At 54.3% G+C, this 18,806-nt stretch overlaps 1 protein-coding gene across 2 annotated transcripts; it reads right to left on the bottom strand.

The window, feature by feature from the left end:
- NAXD (NAD(P)HX dehydratase) lies at nt 1-18,391 on the bottom strand. 2 transcript variants are annotated; one of them, XM_082602569.1, is made up of 10 exons: nt 18,300-18,391; nt 14,571-14,721; nt 12,636-12,681; nt 11,910-11,998; nt 9,861-9,969; nt 4,431-4,481; nt 4,248-4,352; nt 3,302-3,422; nt 2,157-2,277; nt 1-1,426 (listed from the first exon to the last, which is right to left on the bottom strand). In XM_082602569.1, exons 1-10 carry the CDS (start codon nt 18,343-18,345, stop codon nt 1,228-1,230), a joined length of 1,038 nt encoding a protein of 345 aa, XP_082458695.1. In that variant the 5' UTR covers nt 18,346-18,391; the 3' UTR covers nt 1-1,227. The 2 variants fall into 2 exon arrangements, with proteins under 2 accessions (XP_082458695.1, XP_082458694.1); XM_082602568.1 differs by having other exon boundaries at nt 18,173-18,334.
- Between the last annotated feature and the right edge of the window lie 415 nt (nt 18,392-18,806).

The raw sequence follows: 18,806 nt of genomic DNA, 5'->3' as shown, positions 1-18,806 counted from the left end.
TTGAAGTAAACCAGATCTGCTTTTTAATAGAGACCGTGATTTAGGCGTAATTTCCCAAAGGAGAAAATGTCCATGACACTTAAACTCTTCTACAGTTAGATGTGAAATAACAATGGTAAACATTTTAAAGGAAATCTTGAAAGTCCACGACTATTTAGAGGAAGTGGGACCTTTCTGTGGGGAGGTTTCTGATCACAGAGCAGGAGTCACTGGGGAAGGACAGACGGCCAGGCCCCGCCCCACAGAAGGCGGCACACCTGAGAGTGCACTCAAGCGCACGTGCTGTACCCAGCCCCGCAGAGAGGTGACGGGAGATGGCCAGCTCTCGGGCCACGAAGAGAGCTGCCCACACAGACGGCCGCGCCCGAACTGACCTGATGCGGATGGGACAACTCACTACAGTTTCAGAGAGAAAGTCTTCGGACCGTTGCTGAAGCCACACCCACTCTCGAAGCAGAGGGACCCGCCGTCCTGTTCCGTGAGCGGGCGTGAGGGCGCTGTTGGGGCCCCCCCCGCCCGACCCCGGACCCCAGGTGTCCCTCCCACTCCCGTGTGCCGCGCTGGGGCCTGTCAGCCAGCACCCGACTGGTGCACAGGCCAGGGGAAGTGGGAGCTTGAGGGACCCCCGAGGCCCTACCTACGCACTCAGGGGTCAGGGTCCCGTTCGCTTCCCTTCTGTGATCTTCCCAGCTGCCTCCAAAAGGGTTTCCAAGTTCTAAAAGATTTCTCATTATTCTGAAATATTTCAACCAATTGACCAAAAGAAGCAATGCTTAGTATTTCTGCCCAGATGTGTCCAACCGAATCACAGTTCAAAAAGAAACAAAAATGAGCTGAAGAATGAATGCCACATCCCTTCGAGGACCTCAGTTTAAAAAAGAAAACATCATTCGTGTAGACATTTGAAAATGAGCGATGGGATCCCCCCCGAGAGGACTACAGGAGGAGGGGAACTTCCCGCAAACAGAAGAATCGCACAGCAAAAGCCCACGACCTCAGCTGAGCTGGTGACGGACGGTCTCGTTGTCTTGTGATTCTCTTCATTCTTTTCTGATATGTCCAGAAGCTGAGAAAAGTTCAGGAATACTCTGTTTCCTACACCTCCAAGCACACAGCAGTTGAGCCACAAAGTGCTATGTTCCAAGCTCTGACACTGTCTACGTCAACCTGCACGGCACAGACTCACACACCTCCCAGCGGACTTGGACGGACCGGAGGCGGGTCCCGTCACAAACGCAGCTCCCCCGTCGGGGCCACCCCTCCGTCTGCACTGGCTGAGGTTTCGAAGAGTCTGCTGAACGCGGGCCCGAGCTCCCTGATCATGTCCGTGGTGGTGGTGGCGCGGCCGTGCTTCTGGAAGGCTTGGTGTGCGCACTGCCTGGTCAGCGCGCAGGCACCAAAGGCAGCCACGAGGAGCGGGCCGAACCTGCGGGGGAGCGGCGTTAGCGGGGCGTCGTGGCCACCGAAGGCCCTCCCCGTCCCTCCTGTGGTCGCCCTGGGACCCACTCTGGGAAGTTCAGTCTAACGTGCCGCTGGGCCTATCAGAAATGCCCGTCCGCCTGGAGAAAGGTTAGGACGCAGCCACGTCCCGGCTGCAAGCCAGACGGGTGCTCGGTCACAGGGTAAGTGCTCGGTGCCTGTTCTCGGCCCTGGAAGACACTGGAGCCTAAGGACGAGCTGCTTGCTACGTTCCTGGACCCATCACAGCCCCGCCTGCGCGCACACGCCCCGCAGGCCCCCCCGGGCCACGTGTGCCGGGACCCTGCAGCCTGGCACCATCAGAGCCGCCAGGATGGGCACAGCGAGGAGGCCGAGGGCCCCGGGGGGTGCTGCCCGGGCTCACCCTCCGCCAGCGCCGGTGGACCCACTGCTCCGGGCGCTGCACCCCGTGGACAGTCATCTCCCAGCACAGGCTCTGCCCCCGCCTGCGTGTCCCGAGGCACCGGTCTCGCAGAGCATGCGCTGCAGACCCGCGGAGCAGCACCCCCGACACCAGCAGGGACACCGGAGCCCCCGGGCGAGCGTCCTGGGACCAACTCCTGCCCTGGGGGCTCTTCTTCCACGAGACACCAGCCCCTCAGCGGAATGTTCCAAGCAGCCACTTGTTTAACGTGCGGCTGCTGAAACAGCACGGGAGGAACAAAGATGTGACTCACCCGCTGGTCTTCTCGGGGCCGGCCAGGAGGGCCCAGTGCGCCAGGACGCCCAGGGAGCCCGACAGGAGGTCCCCCTGCCCGCCACACCTGCGGCCGCTGCCCTCCTGGCTGCACGTGAGCGCTGCGGGGCGAGGGGACCGTGTGAGAGGGGCCGTGCTCCGTCACCTTGCCCCTCCCCGCCCGTCCTGACACGGCAGGCGGAGGCCCAGCTCCCCCGACCAGCACCGAGGGGTCTGCGGGGACAGGGTGGGGATGGCGCCCCCGGCCCAGGGCGCCCGCTTCACACGCCAGGAGACGCCCACGGCGCCAGCGGCGGCCCTGCCGGGACTTTGTGCCGTGCCGAGAAGTTTCTGTCTCTTGGGAAAACGTCTTAACCAGCTGCTACGCTCTCTCTGTTAGAGTCTAGAGCACCTTCCAGCGTCTGACCCACGGGCTTCAGGGCCACGCAGAGGAGACTCTCTGCGTCTCCTGTCCAGCACGTGACAGCGAGCGTGTGTGTGTGACGGCGTGTGTGAGCGTGCACACTCCTTCCTGGGCACCGGTTCCGTGTGTACAGCTCCCTCATCAACGCGTGGCGGGCTCTTGCCTCCGGGGCAGACTTCAGTGACAGGAGGACTCGTCTGCAGGGAGCAGGGGCGTCACGCACCGAACCCCGGTGCAGACGCGGGCGGGCCTGCTGGGCTCTGCAGCCACGCTCGGGGCCCGGGGGCTCCCGCCCCACCGGTGGCTCCTCGGGTGTCTCCATTTTCCGGGCGTTTTTATAAAACAACAGGACGCAGTGAAAGACTCAAGCAACTGCATCGGTGCCTCAGGTGAGGCGGCAACGGGCCTGCAGGGTCGCCCGCTGCCCGGAGCCTCCGCTCGGGGCTCTCCTTGCACAGCACAGACAGAAGTGCACCCCGTACCCGGTGTCGACCAGGACCAGCACGCGTCACTGCCGCCTCCCTTTGCAGAACAGCGAGAAACAAGACAAAAACGGCCTTTCCAGAAGCGGTGGTTGACACGCTCACCAGGGAGTCCCTCTCTGGGGGGTAAGTGTGCACGTGTGCCCGTGTGTGACCGACCGTGTGTGAACAGGAGGTCCTCCTGGGGCTGGTGCCCAGCGTGGCCGGCCGGCACGCGGTGTGAAGCCCTCGGCCACTCACCCTGCTCGCCATCAGAGATCACGTCCTGCTCCCCTTTCTGGACCACGGTGATGTTGCCCAGGGCCCGGCTGAGTCTCAGCACAGCTCCGCAGCGGTCCCTGCCGTCCAGGGGGTCTCCCAGCTACGACGGAGGACAACACACAGACACAGTTGTCATCAGACACGGGAAGAGCCCACCCACCCTGATCCCGCCTCATCCGGGGAAGGGCCCTCCGGGCACCTGCCGACAGCCGAGCTTGGGCCCCACGTGCAGAGACGTCCGTCCACCAGCGGGAGGGAGGCCCAGAGTTAGGACTACTGGCCCACGGCTGGGATTGTAAAGGTTTGTGAGAGATGCGACTTGGAGTGCTAACGAGCAGACATTCGCGGGCACGAATACGTGAGGACGCTGGGCTCACGTACACAGCTGACCCTCGAACAACGCTGGTGTGAACCGCGAGGTCCCACTTACCTGTGGGTTGTTTCCCACAGTACACACCGCAGCCCTACACAATCCGAGGTCGGCTGAATCCACGGATGCGGGACCAAGGACACGGGGAACCGCGCATCCGGAGGGCCGACTGGGAATCACACTCAGAACTTTGACAGCGTGCAGCCTTCAGCGCCCCTAACCCACGCTGTTCAAGGGTCAGCTGTATTATTTTATTTCGTCCTCACAAACCCTACGACGCAGATTCCATCATGCCCCACATTTTACAGGGGCAGGGGCAGGGATGGAGTGATCCGCTCAGGGTGCACGGTGGCAGGAGGGTGGGCTGACCCCAGAGGCCACCTTTCATCCACACAAAGACACGCTAACTGGAAGATGCCCCATCATTAGACGCACCCAGAATGCACCTGTCCACCCTCCTCTGCACGTCTGTCCCCGCAGGTGCACCGCAGGACGAGCCGGGGCAGAGCCGCAGGGCGCACCCCTCACCCCTGCCCGGGACGTCAGCTGACTTACCACGGCCTCGGCGAGTCTGCTGAACTCCATGTGGTTGGGGGTGAGAACCGCCTTCTGGTAGCCTTGGATGAGGGCTGGCTGCTGAGCGACCAGCCACAGCCCATCCTGCAGACGACGACTCACGTCACTGCGAGGCCACGGGGGCCCCTGGGAGGAGGGGACAGGAGAGGAGGCCACACTCACCGCGTCGATGACGATGGGGATGCCCCTGGTCTTGGACGCTTCTAAAATGCCCTGCAAGGAAAGGAAGCCAGGCTGAGCAACAAGCCCGTCACCTCTCAGAGAGGGTAAAAGAAACCGAGCAGTTCCTGACGGACTTCAACATCAGGCCATCAACCAACAGACAGGAAATAAGAAAGCAAATGCATAAAATAATCAGAAAAGAGACTTTGTAAGGCAGGGCCCTGGGAACTCTGAAAACAAGAGCCCATGGGACCGTCACGCAGTGCTGGGTCCCAGGCCAGCCCACGAAGGACAACCCTGAGCCGGCACCTCCAAATTTCCAATAGATACTAGCCCTCAGGATTTGGAGCTGAGAGACCTGAAGTCTCGGGAATTCCGCAACTCCTCAGTTTTTATCTATTTCTCATAAGTAACACTTCACGTGTTTTCAAATGAATGACCGTAGTAACGAACAGTGAATCACTTCGCTCTGAGAATGCTATACTAAAAGTTTGAGGTTTATATGTGTGTCTGATCGACATGACTGCTGATTATTATGCACCAGTACTTCATGACAGGGGCATTTACGGCAACAGCATGAGAGGAGGACTTCTACCCGACAGACACTGGGTAACAGAAAACGTTAGAAGAGAACGCTGAACGAGATACGTGACGAGCAGGGATGATTTAAAACACTGGGAGCTAAGCCCACGTCCGTAACGTAGTAGCGAGGAGTCAACCTCACCCAGCACGGCTGCCCTGCCCGGCGGCCTCGGTCGCACCCGCCGACGCCGGTCCGAGTGCTGCGAGTGTGCCCAAAAGCCCCTTCGGTGGAGGGTCAGGGCACGGGGCCCGCGGAAGGCTCTCTCCTTCTTAAACAGTGGAAATGCTCTGTCTGCTCGCCCCGAGTCGGGCGTTACCGTGAGAACCAATTCAGGTTTTCTGAGTCTCTGTACTTTCCTACTAGAGTTTTACAAAGACAGTGGCCCAGTGAATGTTCAGACCCGGGAAACGTGAGCCGACACCACGGGGAGCACATAAGTAACATCACACAGCGTGACACTCGGGCTCCTGACGCAGAGAACGGAGGGCTGGCTGGTCTTGCTTCCACGGCTCAGAGGGCCTGTGCACTTGACGCTGTCACGGTCACGGCACCTGGAGGGTCAGCGCCACCAGCACACGCCGTGACGAGGAGCAAGCCCTGCGCGCACGCGCGCGTCCGGACAGCAATCCGACCTGAGGGAAGAACGGGCAAAGGAAGGAGCCGGCCACACACAGGTCAGGAGGGGCTGAAGTGGAACAAGGAGCTTTCTACACACGAGGAGGGGGCGTGAGGGGCGGCAGCCCCCCAGAGCACATCCTGGCAAGGGCAGCCCTCGCTGGAGAGCAAACCGCTACAAGCCTCTGGAGACACCCGGGAGCATCTCTCAGAAACGCTTCCGTTTCGTGCCGTGCGGCTGGACCCCGCTGACCCCACTCTGGCAGCTCCATCTCAGGCCCGCAGCCCTGCCCTTTCCCCTCCCCGCGTGAGTGACTGAGCTCTAGCCCACTTGCCAGGAATGCGCCCAAGCCGGACAAGTTCCCTATCGACTTGACCATCTTTCTCTGATATGAAACCTGGAGGAGTGCCTCTGCAGAGACCCCCCCTGGGGGGGTGGAATAAAGTCCAGTTCCCATCAGTGCAGACATGCGTCTCACTTGGGGGTCAGATTCTTTTTTCAGAAATCCCCTTGGACCCTTTCCGTGCAGCCAGGGACACCTGGGTCATCTTGCACCCGATCCTGCCTGTATGTCAGTCCCCACGTAAACTTCAGAACTGCACTTCACTCAGTTGCCTGCTTTGTTTTTTGGTCTCAAAAGTTCCTTCTCAGTTCAGAGGATGTTATTCAGTACCTCCACCTTCCACAGATACTCTTTGATTCAGCAATGGAACTTGTATAAATTTATCCTAAAGAAAACACCCAAAAGAAACAAATAGATATACAGAAATGTTCAAGGCATCACTAATAGAAAAAAATGCTGTAAACAACCGAAATGAACTAGTTAAATACATTACAGCATATTATGATGAGGCTATTAAAAATAATGAACATCTGCATACTCTGCCAGGAAAAGTCTCCAAGACATGCATCAAGGAAAACAACAAACTGCAAAAGAGCACAGATACCAGGCGGGTCGGTCAAGATGCTACGTCCTACCTCCACAAACTCTGGTTCAAAACCAGCTTATGAACTGGAAGACTCAACACCGTTAAGACAGCAGCGACCCCCAAACTGACCTAGAGATTCAAGGTGACCCCTACCCAAATCCCAGCTGTCCATTCTGCAACTGACAAGCTGATCCTAAAACATGGAAACTCACGGGACCCAGAATAGCCAAAACAATGCTGGAAAGAAGAAAGTTGGAGGACCCCCACTTTGCGATTTCAGAACTTACTGCACAGACACAATGATCAAGACAGTGTGGTCACTGGCACGAGGACAGCTGTACAATCGATGGCACAGAAAGGAGAGCCCAGAAGTCAACCCTCACATTGATGTCAACTGACTTCCAACAAGGATGCCCAGAGATTCACTGGCCCGAAGAAGTGCTGGGACAACTGGATATAAAACTGGACTGGACCCCTTCCTTAATACCACATACAAAACTTAACTCAAAAGGGACCACAGAGCCAAAAGAATAAAGCTCTTAAGAGAAAACATAGGAGTAAATCTTGCATCAGGCAAAACCCTTAGACAAGACACCAAACGGAGTTGCCGTATGATCCAGCTTCTCCAGTCTAGGTGTATACCCCATAGAAATAAAAACATAAATCCACAAAACCCTTGTAAATGAGTGCTCACAGCAGCACTATTTGTAATAGCCAGGAGTGTAAACAACCCAAAGGTCCATCAGTTGACAAATGGATTTTAAAATCGCGGTCCCTCCATACAACGGCCTATCACACAGCAACAGAAGGCATGAAGCGCTGACAACCTGCCACAACAGGGTGAGCCTTGACATTACAAGACACCACACACCGCATGACGCTGCTCCTACGAAGGTCCAGGATTCCAGGAGAGGCCAATCCACCGAGACACAAAGTAGATTCGTGGTCGCCAGGGGTGGGGAGGCTGGGAGCAAGTGCTAACAGGTACGGGGCTTCTTTCTGGGGTGATGACAATGTCCTAACACGGACTGTGGTGATGGCTGCAAACTCCACAAACGTCCTAGAAGCCGCTGAACTGCACACGTTAAGGAATGCGGCAAAGGTTCCTGCAGCCCCGTTTCCAGAACTGCCACGGCCACCCCAGCCTGCAGCAGCCGGCAGCGTGGGGGCCAGACCCCCCACCAGCAGAACGGCGGTGTCTCACCGAAGGCTCAGATGGCGGTCAGCGCTTGTCAGTCACAGAGTACTGTTAAATTGAAGTGTTTTAGACATAATGCTATTGCACACGTTAATAGACTACAGTATAACACAAACGTAACTTTATCTCCACTGGGAAACCAAAAAACTCACGTGACTGGCTTTATGACGAGAATTCGCTTTATTGCAGTGGCCCGGAACCGAACTCCGTATCTCCAAGGTGAGCCCGTGCACAAGTACAGTGAAACAATCACCGGTCAAGCTAACCCACGCAGCCACCACCTCCCCCGGGGGAGGATGTAACCTCTCCCCACCCCCGACCCCCGCGCCCGGCAGCCGCCCTCCTCCTCTCTGCTTCTACGAGCTCACCTGTTCTGACTCCACGCAGAAGTGAGACCGCGCAGTGTCTGTGCTGCCGCACCTGGCCTACTTCACTTAGCGTCACGTCCTACAGAGGGCACACGTGTTTTAACCAAACCGTTTGAAACAGGCAATAGTAAACGGACCAGCTATCGACACTAAAGTTGGAAACACATTTCCTGCTCCATTCCATCCCCAGTCACCTGTCACGGCTACTGTTTCTCCTCAGTGATAATTCATGGGCTTGAAGAAAGTGCAATTTCCAGCCCCAACTTTCACCCTAAAGGCTGGAAAGATTTTCTGTGGAAGGGACCCTTAAGATTCACGTTCTCTCTTCTGGTAAAGCAAACACACGTCTGCCTTTTAAAACGTTCTTTACCCACAGACGGCTAGGAAAGTCCAACCAACACTCACAGCGCCCTACACCTTCTTTCCCTTGAGCTTTTGTCCAGTTTAACTCAAAAAGCAGAAGCTGAGCCAAGAGCCCCTCCAGCTGCTGAAACGAGGGTGGCAAATCAGGTTCACTGTGACCGCTAGCCCCCTCGAGGCACGTGGCCGACACCTCCCAGGGCTGGAGCTGGGGCAGGCGGTCTGGGGGCACTGAGAAGGGCCCCAAAGAGGGCAGGGAGAGCTCAGCAGGTCCCCGAGATGTGTCCCCTCGGAGAGTGACACCAAGGCAGCGTCGGAGGACCTGGGCAGCGGGCGCACACAGAATGCGGGGTTGGTGTGCCATCCGAGCTATTTTCCCTGATCCAGGATAGTATTTATTTCTAGTTCAACTTTTTGAGGCCAAAAAAGTAGTTTCATCTTTTTAGATTAAAGCAGGCATAAAGTTTCGGTAATAAGAGCATAAATGATCAACGAAACAGTAAACGAATGCACGTGTACACACGAGGGTGAACTAGGGTCTCCTGCCCACTCCCCCCCCAACCCAGCGCCGGCTACGCTGGCTTTAGCTGAAAAGGACGGCAGGGGACAGAAGAGCGTGCAAAGGCAGCAGAACAACTGGCCCGTGGGGTCCAAGGCCCAGGGATTTCTAGACCAGTGAGGACCTCAGGTGGTCAGAGAAGCACCAGGTTAAGAAATTAAACTAACAAGGGCTTTCAAGAGGACCCGCTGACGACACAAAGCTAGAACCACCAGAACACCTTCCATGTTTCTCTCTAAGCGCACAACTTACAGCAACGGTGAAGTCGCCAGAACGACCCAGAAGCACCGTCTCCCACTGGCTCACTGTGACAGACTCCCACTGGGCCTGCTGCTCCGTGCGCCCAACCGGGCACCATGCAGAGCGCTTCACAGAGCGTGGCCCTCGGCCAGCCCCGGGGGGGCCCTGTGCCCTTACAGCGGGCACCAGGAGCAGGCTGCCGGGGTCCCCAGCAGGAAGGGGTCGCGGGGAGGCGACCGCGAGCCTGAGCGCACGCCCGGCCACTGCTAATCCCGCTCAGCCCGGATGCTGGGACTCTCGTCACGTCGGGCCCCATGGAGACTTCCTCGGCCACAGCCTGAGACCAGAGCCCCAGGAGCGAGAGAGGGCGCCATTCAGCGGGGCCCTGCTCTGGTTTAAGCGCGTCCCTACCTTTACGCCCAGTGGCTCCTCTATCCCCCAGACCACGTTCTATCCGTCTCAACTCCTCCTCCAAGACGCACACAGAGCAACAACGGAAAATGCAATTCCGTCAGACTCCCCCGATCTAAGGGCCGAGCCTGTGGGAACAGGCGTGGTTAATAATTCTACACGTTACCTTGACGTTTTCGAGAAGAACGTCGTCTCTGCCTAAGCCAGGCCCTACGACCAGGGCGTGCAGTCGGGGCAACCACTTTTCCACATCTTGGACGGCACTGGGGCTGTCACTAAAAAAGCAAAAGAAGGGCAAAGCGGCTTGAAATGTTCATCTTTTGTTTATTAATGAAACTACAGATTTTTCCAGCTTTTCCCCCAGTGTCCTTTTCTTGTTCCAGGACCCCAGCCAGGACCCCACCATAGTTGTCTAGCTTTCAACATTCAGATGCCCGAGAGCATTCTGCTAAGTGAAATGAGCCCAAGAAACACAAATAGCGTATGCTCTTATACGGGGGACCTTTAAAGCAAACAAACAAAACAAAAAACCCGCAAAAACACAACACCAAACTCACCCATAGAGAAGAGACTGCCGGTTGCCAGCAGCTGGCGGGGTTGGGGGGGGGGGACTCCTGGGTTTTGTTTTTGTTTGTTAAAGAGCCACAGAGCACTGACACGGGCTGCAATGTGGACAACTCTCAAAAACAGGATGCTAAGTAAAGAAGGCAGACACAAAAGACCTCACAAATGTCTGATTCCATGCATAAGAAATGTTTAGAAACCAAGCAGACGAGAGGTCACCTCAGGCTGGGGTGGCGATGGGGAGGGGCTTCCGTCTGGGAGTGGTGGGAGTGTTCTAAGATTATCTGTGATGTAACAACCTGGTGAGCACACGACAAACCACCGTACAATTAAAGTCAGTGGATTTTATAGTGAATCATATCCCAGTAAAGCAGTTCCCTACACACACATTAGCAACAGTCCCGGGAGCAATGGTGGAGAGAGACATTAACGTCCAAGGACTGATGGGGGGGGTCTGAGACGGCTGCAGGGAGGAGGGGTACTGGGTCAGTGGGTGTGAGTTTCAAAGGAGCTGGAGGTTTTGGAACGAGAGGTGATGGTCTGGGAGGACGCACATCCCACCTCCAGACCCAGTGGCTGGGGGAACGAAGGAAAAGCCACCTCCACTTAGGAGGCTCGCAGGGGAAGCCATCCCCTCCGGGGACAAGCAGACAAGAGAAGGAGGGAGCAGCAGGGGCAGGAAAGTGCTGTTTTATGGGAAATGACGACGAGCAGCCTGGCTGAACAGAGACCAGGAGCCAGTATGGGTGATGTGGGGGCAGCAGAGGCATATACTCCTGGGGATGAAACTCAAGCACGGAACCTCTCACTTGCTGGGCCCCTTCCCAGGCCCCGGGAGGGACCCCAGCAGTTTACTCGAGTGGTCCACGTGTCTCTGAGTCAAATGGAACTTCCTTCCCATCAGAAATAGAGTCAATAATGCAGGGTATATAGTCATGATCATACTACACTTTTTCTTTTTTTTTAAATAAGACTCACGGGGGAAAAATACGTGAAACACGCTAAAGTAAGACACGATGACTCATTTCAAAATGACCTGTGCCAGTCTGGTTCCATCACACAGGCGCACAGATGCAGTGCAGGCTGCACTCCTACCTACGGTGCAGACGTCCCCACCTCAGGCCTGTGGGGAGGCATGTGCCCGGCGGCGCCCTGACCCCCCGCGACATCAGGAGCCCTCCTTAGGACCAGACCTGACGGCTGTGCGTGACTCTGAGGCCCGGCCGCCACTCCCAGGGCCCACAGGCTACCACATGGCCCGCCCCGGCCCCCAGCAGCCCTGCTCGGGCTGCCGGCGACCCCGCACTGGGAGCCAGCCGTCTCCAGCTCCAAGCAAGGGCTCTTCCAGGACCGTCCGCAAAGCTCTCCACTAGGCCCCAGGACGCCCTTTGGGCCCCTCCCGTCTGCTCCCAGCCACCAGTGCGCCGGGCCCTCCCGACCCACACACAGCTTCACCTCCTGGTTTAAACGCAGCCCACGTGCTGACAACTCCCAGATCTAGGCTCCCCTGCCCACCCCACGGCGACCAGCCACGTCCACCGGCACATCAGCAGGCCATGGAGATGACAACCTGCTCAGCCCACACCCTGGTGGCTTCCCCACACTCCTCTCCTGCCCGGTCTCACATCCTGCCCGCCGGGGCCCCACTCACAGAACCGGGTGAACGATCAGCTCCGGGCTGTACGACTTGATCACAGGCGCAGCATCCTGGGTGGTGAACACGTGGGACAAGTCTGCGCCCTGAGGAGGAGCACAGGAGGCCGGCTTAATGCGGGACTCGCCCGACAGACACTTAAGAGCGCTGGTGGCTCTGGTACAACCGTGCGAATTCCGCAGCACTGTCCACAAAAGAAAAGCACCCACTGCCGCAGGTAACCCACAGCCAGGAGGTGGCTGAGAGGCCTCCGGCCAGCGGCAGAGCCTAAGAAAGGCCTGGAAAGAGAGGCGGACTTCTGCTGCCGCCAAAGAGGCAGGTGGCCCCGCCGGATCAGGTGGCATCACTATGAGGTCCGCAGGGAGTCCCTGTGCCACTGGGCCTTCAGGACTTGATCAAAACGCTGCCGTGACAACTGCCAAGGTTAAAAGAGGTCCACTGCTTATGCTAGGACGGAAAAGGCAGCCTGGATCACTGCGGTGAAGTACAATTCTAAAAAAAGTTTAGCTTAAAAGAAAATGAGTCCCAATCCAAGTTACTTTGTGGCTGCACAAGAAGTTAGGGTAGATTTAAAGGTACGTCTCTTACCATGATTACCCAAAATGTTATGCAGATTTCTCTGAATATTGAGAGAATATTCAGAAAACATTTGCTTCAGTCATATTTAAATAATCTAACTCTTTACTAGAAAAATCCTGAAAAAGAAGCTATGAACAAACATACCACTTTGAGAGCTGAGATTGCTGCAAAATAGGGGGCTCCAGTGTACCTAAAAAGAAGACATTTACAGTCAAAAACTTCTGAGAATGAGGCAAGCACACCAGGCTTATCAGTCAATTACACAGACACGCAGCACCCAGGCACGGCCCAACCCTCAGTAGGAGCTCGGGAAACACGGATCAGTTCCAGGAAAGTCAATCTTTCCTATGAGGCCTCTGAACCGTGTCAGGAGAGGCAGATCCTGGCCAGGTGCCCCAAGGTCTCTCTGAAATGCGTATGTGCAAACTGAAGCATTGACGGATGGCTTCAGGGGGCCATACAGAGGTCAAACTTATCAAATTGTACATTTATAACATTTGCAGCTTGCCATATACCAACCAGACCTCAATAAAGCTGTTAAAAAGATGGGTCTCCTAGTGTACAGTGGTTCGGCAAGATTTATATCAACAGAAAAAAAATGGTTTTTTTCTATACCAGGAATAACTGATTAGAATATATGATAGCATCTACCATATCAGGAAAAATCATAAAGCATCTAGGAATTAACCTTATAAAACACATGATAACTCTGTGGGGACATTTTTAAAACCTATTAAAGAATAGATGTACACTTGATGAGAGGACTTAATATTATAAAGACGACACCTCTCTCTAGACTAATATAGACACAGAAAGCACTTGACTTATCAGAAATGCACACAGACACAAGTAAGAGAAAATGCAACACCAACTGAACAAGACTGGGGCTCTGCTAGCAAGGAGGAGGGTAGGGATGTGTGTTAGGGGAAAAAACAAAGCAAAACAAAACAAAACCTGGAGGTCTGAGAAGACAGGGAGAGTCTCCCAAAGGCATCTGCAGAGAGAGACAGTGTGCTCAAGGTGACCACAGGCCGGAGCCCCTGGACTGGCTGGTGCCCCAAGGAGCAGGACCCACCCCCGAGAGCAACGGTGAGCAGAGGCAGCGGTCACCTCGGACATGGGGACAAACGAGAAGAGACTCGCACGCCTCCCTCCTGCTTCCACCCACTTGCTCGGAAACGCCTGTAACTATGTTTAAGGGCACTTCAAGCACAGCAAGGAAAATCCATGAACCTGACGTCAGATGAGTGACTGTAACTGTTACGTCAATCCCAGGGGTGAAGAAGAGCTTTGCTAACCCGAACAGGGAAACACGCTCAGGGCACGCTGCACGTGTGACAGTCTCCCCAGGGCAGAGCCACGAACTTGCCCGAAATGCCAAAGGACAGGACAGCGGACAGACACACTCACCCCACAGTGTGAGTACAAGCCTCGCTAACAAAAGAAATACATCCCCCTCACTTAGAGCAGTCACTGTCACGGTGGGTAAAGAAACACAATCTAGCTACATGTTATTTTAATAAATACAGCCAACTACATGCTAAACTGTTGAAAATACAAGGCTAGGCAAAGAGCATATCAGTGCAAACAGAAAGGAAGCAGAAACTGAATGGTAACCAAGGTCGAATTTAAGTCAAAGGCAGCGGGTATTACAAGCAAGGACAAATTACAAATCTTTATGTGTCGACACAGCAGCATAATATATAAAACCAGAAGAGAAAAGAGGCCCCGGAAAAAAGCTAGGATCTGTCAGATTTCATAAGGAACTTCCAGGAATGTCTTTAAATTAAGAAAGGAAAGCGAGCAGATGCTGACTGTCTTTACCTCGACTATAGAAGTAACACGGGCCCACAGTGACGACCGCCGTCAGTACAGAGCGCACCAAGTAAGAAGAAACAGCCTCACCCAACGGCGCCCCATGCTTTCTCTGCTACTCAATCAAACGTTCATCACTGAAAAATACTGCCAGAATATCAGAGGACACTTGGAAATGACCCCTGGGGTCCAACTGGACGGACGGACGGAAGGACGACAGGTAGGCGAGCAGCCAGAGAGGGACGCTGCGTCCGCACAACTTACTCTGGGCAGCCTCCCACCACGCCTATCCTCCCAGCTTGGCCTTTGTGCTTCCAGGCGGCCAGAGGCGGCACCACATTCCTCACCAGCTGCAAAGCAGCCTCCATGTCCGTTACTGAGCGTGCTGTATGCAGCGGAAATGCTCGATTTAAAACTGAAAAACAGGAAAATGTTCAGAAGGGTAAGTGTCTACCAGCATACATCAAAAACAGACTTGAACAAAATACCCCATTAATCAAAACACTTCCCAAAGCTGGCTTAATATGAATGCTGTAGATTTTTATCCAGTGGTTTCGTCATTTCATTTCTATAAGCAAATGCTGTTCAGAAGTAACAACACAACATTACTAATACTGTTGCATGGACCAGATTTACTTCAAATGTATCAGACGTCTTGGAAGTCTACTTAAGCTTTCAGAAAGTTGTTTTTTTTTTTTTTTTTTTTGTAGTACGCGGGCCTCTCACTGTTGTGGCCTCTCCCGTTGCAGAGCACAGGCTCCGGACGTGCAGGCTCAGCAGCCATGGCTCATGGGCCCAGTCGCTCCGCGGCATGTGGGATCTTCCCGGACCGGGGCACAAACCCGCGTCCCCTGCATCGGCAGGCGGACTCTCAACCACTGCGCCACCAGGGAAGCCCCAGAAAGTTTTTTTAACGCACTGTTACTTAATGAACTACACATATTTCATCGTAATCGTCCTTCAAGTTTATTAGGTCTCTTCTCCCCTTTGCTACTTTCCACGGGCTCTTCAAGCCAGACAGGTGGTCACGTTATTCCCAATTCATTTCCAGTCACGGTTCCAGCACTCAATCAGATACTAATCAACTAACCTGGAAATGGCGTTCTAAATAAGGAACACATCTTACACTGGGTTCAAAGTGGCATTTTAAAATAGTTTGATCATTGAATTGTCTATAAATAGCTAATTTTAATTGGCCTTTCTTGAAAAACTTCCTGTGTATGTTTTGCCATATTATTAAAAATAGCTCAGCTGTGAGAGAAATCCTGGGTTCTGTCGAGCCCAATGTATGAACAGATAACAGTGCACATTTTCTCTAGAATTAAAGGATCTTTGCTGATACGAACAGCATTTTCACAAAAGAGGCATCCATTATTTTTATCTTCCCATTATCTCAGCAGCAGAGGAAAACCAGACGTGGGTCACAAGTCCAAGTGAAGAACAGAGACTGACTCAGCTCCGTACATATGGTAAAACAGCTTTATCTTCTATCACTGTTACAATTTTACTTTTCACTCAACGATGTTATTCAAGTAATTTTCTTTAACGAGTAGGTGTAAACGCCTCCTTCGCCGATATATCAGATGGATGCTTAGACCCCAAGATGTAAAAAGGATATTAATTACCATCCATCCAAACACCTTCCTACCTTCTTCCAAATCAACGCAGGATTAAAACTCCAAGCAGAATCGCCGTAGCCCTTTGGCCGTGAAAAAGCCCAAGTCTTGCTCAACCGTCGGTCCAGCCCCTGACGCACAGCCGGGCCACAGAGGCGCTATCAGCTCTCACTCCCCGCCCCCCGCCGCAACCTCCCGCAGGCCCGCCTGCACCCCAGACTCGCAGCCACGCACTCTCTTCGCCACCGTGCACAGCGGCTGTGAGACACTCTTGCCTGGGCTCCCCGGCCGGCTGCAGGACAGGAACCGCAGCTGTCACAGGCGGATTTCAGGACAGCCTTGCTGACCGCTGACGAGCCGTCTGTGCGCTTACCGAGGTGCTCTGCCATGCATCTGTGTCAAACTTGAACACCCCTAGCATAACGTGACTGGTCAATGCGAGGATATCGGAGAATGGTCTCTCCTCCAAATGCCCCAGAACAATAAATACAGGTGCTTTTTAAAGTCTGGAAATTGTAAAGACAGAATCCAAGCTTACCAGCCACTCCCGGATCGTTCTGAGTCCCTTACAATGTTCTGGGTTTATTAGCTTCCATCACTTTAAGCAGCTAGCCACACACAGAGCATCCCAAGACCACCCCTGCACCTTCTGCCTCCACAGAATGAGGTACAGCCCCCACCTGTGACTTAAGGGCTGGACTCCCACCCTCAACCACCGGGAGCAGGGTCTGGCACAGAATAAGCCGCTCGATAAATGCCTGACGAAGTAACGGCATCTTGGCTCACTCTCCTCATTGGCAGCCAGTTTATCCTTCTTTTACAGACAAGGAAACTGACGCTCAGAGACAGACCTGTGAAGACGCTATGGTTAGGAACGGATAAGCCAGGGCAGAAGACACCATTTTACCAAAATGCTGCCATTTTCGGGCAGAAGAATTTTTTTTTTAAATCAAATAATCACGCCACCAACCAAAAGACAAGTCAAATCCTTCTCAAATGCCTTCTGAAACCAATTTGGGATGGGTAAAAAACATCACTGTTGAGAAGTACAGCGTTTTCACTTTTTAACTGCAATTGTATGACCGCACAGCACAATCCACCCTGCTCATTAGCGTTTTGTTAACACTCACTTGAGAACAACACCTGTTAGTGAGAGGGCCAAAGGAAGGTCAGTTCAACTTCCCTATACTCCACAGAGAATCAAGTTTCAGCTGGCTTACTGACATGCACCATTTGGACTTATCCACAGAAATATTGAAATAGAAACATCAAAGTTCTTAAGGATAAAAAGGTCTTGGCAAGAGGCAACTTGAAATTTATCCTAGTAAGTAATTTGTCTTCATACAATTCTGAATCTAGAAGAACAGGTCATACCTGTCTGGTTTTTGTTTGCTTTAAAGAAGTGTGGCTGAGAAGAGTTAAATAGATTTCTTCATTCTGGGCTGTCTTCTAGAATTACCTGCCACTCACAGCTTTGCAATACCAATGTTTCTTGCTTTAATTTAATGTGAACCGTAGCAATCTTTAAATTAACTGCGATGCTCTAAAGCTGGGATGGGAAGCCAGTTTTTGGTAAAAGCTCTGCAGTTCGGTCTAATAATGAAATCTCAAGCCGACTCAAAGAGAAATCTTGCTAACCAATCACGGAGTGTACGAATTTAAGACCAACTGCGACCGATAAAGTATCTCCGAACAAACTGGTGGCCAGAAGCGCCTGGGCTGGTGTGACTGAGTGAAGTGCAGAAGCTGAGGGGCCCCCCAATGCTCCTCAAATCTCCTGGAGCTACGGTGCCCAAAACCAAACAGCCAAACCCCCCTAACAGTTACTCTCCGTCCTGCCTGCTGCTAAGGGCTACAGCCAAAGCGCGTTTTAGCATTTCCGCTACTTTCTGGCTGGGAACCTTGGCTCAGGGCCTCCTTCTTTACAAAACAGCAGCCTCTCCACGTTGTTGGGAGAAGTGAGATAATACAACACACTATCCAGCGGTTTGAAAAATCTTAGGTACAATAATATCCGCAGGGCAAGAGAGGAAAACCATACAGGAGGAGATGGTGCTCCAAGTCGGACGCACTTGTCCCGTTTACGCCTGATTCTACACAGTCCGCTCTATTCAGCAGCCAAGGCCTGGCCGGGGTCCTCGGGGTCCCTCGGTTGACCCCTCCCCAGGTGGACCCAGGACCCACGGCTCCGCGCGACCCCGGCCCCACGGCGGCGCCTCCCGCCCGGACCAGTAGCCCGCGGCCGAGTACCTGCGTCCAGCGGCGGCCCGTAGAGCACAAGCGCGGCCGAGAGCACCACGACAACGGCGGCGCCGGCAACCGCAGCCCCGGCCCCCGCCCGGGTGGCCATGGCCGGGAAAGGCATTATCGCGCTTACCTCCCAGGCAGCTCCTGACCGCCCCGCAGCCGGAACCCACAGCCATCCGCGGACTTCCGGTCTCCCGGCCGCCCCCGCGCGGCCGCGAGACTCACCGCCCTCGGCGAACTTCCGGTCTCCCGGCCGCCCCCGCGCGGCCGCGGGACTCACCGCTCTCGACTGACTTCCGGTCTCCCGGCCGCCCCAGCGCCGCCGCCGGAAGCGGGCGGCCGACTCCCAGTGGTCCGAGGTCCGGACTCGCTCCGTCCCCGGACTGGCCTCTGCAGGTCAAAGACGGCGGGCGACGGTCGGTTTCATCTAATTTAGGTCTCGGCTCAACTGTCGTCTTATCCGTGCGAATCCCTTCCTGCCCATTCTGTATAAGAGGATTCACACCCCCTCTCCCGCCATCCTGCACCCTTGCCCTGCTTTAATTCATAGCACTTTTCACTACTTGACATGTGCATTCATTCATTCATTTTCAAAGGTCTAACCCTGACCAGACAGTTAGCTCCAATGGAAAAGCTT

Source organism: Mesoplodon mirus, assembly GCF_964341445.2.
Source record: "Mesoplodon mirus genome assembly, chromosome: 17".
Lineage (NCBI taxonomy): Eukaryota > Metazoa > Chordata > Mammalia > Artiodactyla > Ziphiidae > Mesoplodon > Mesoplodon mirus.
Note: the sequence above shows the minus strand (reverse complement) of the source record. Positions and strands in the feature narration are given on the sequence as shown.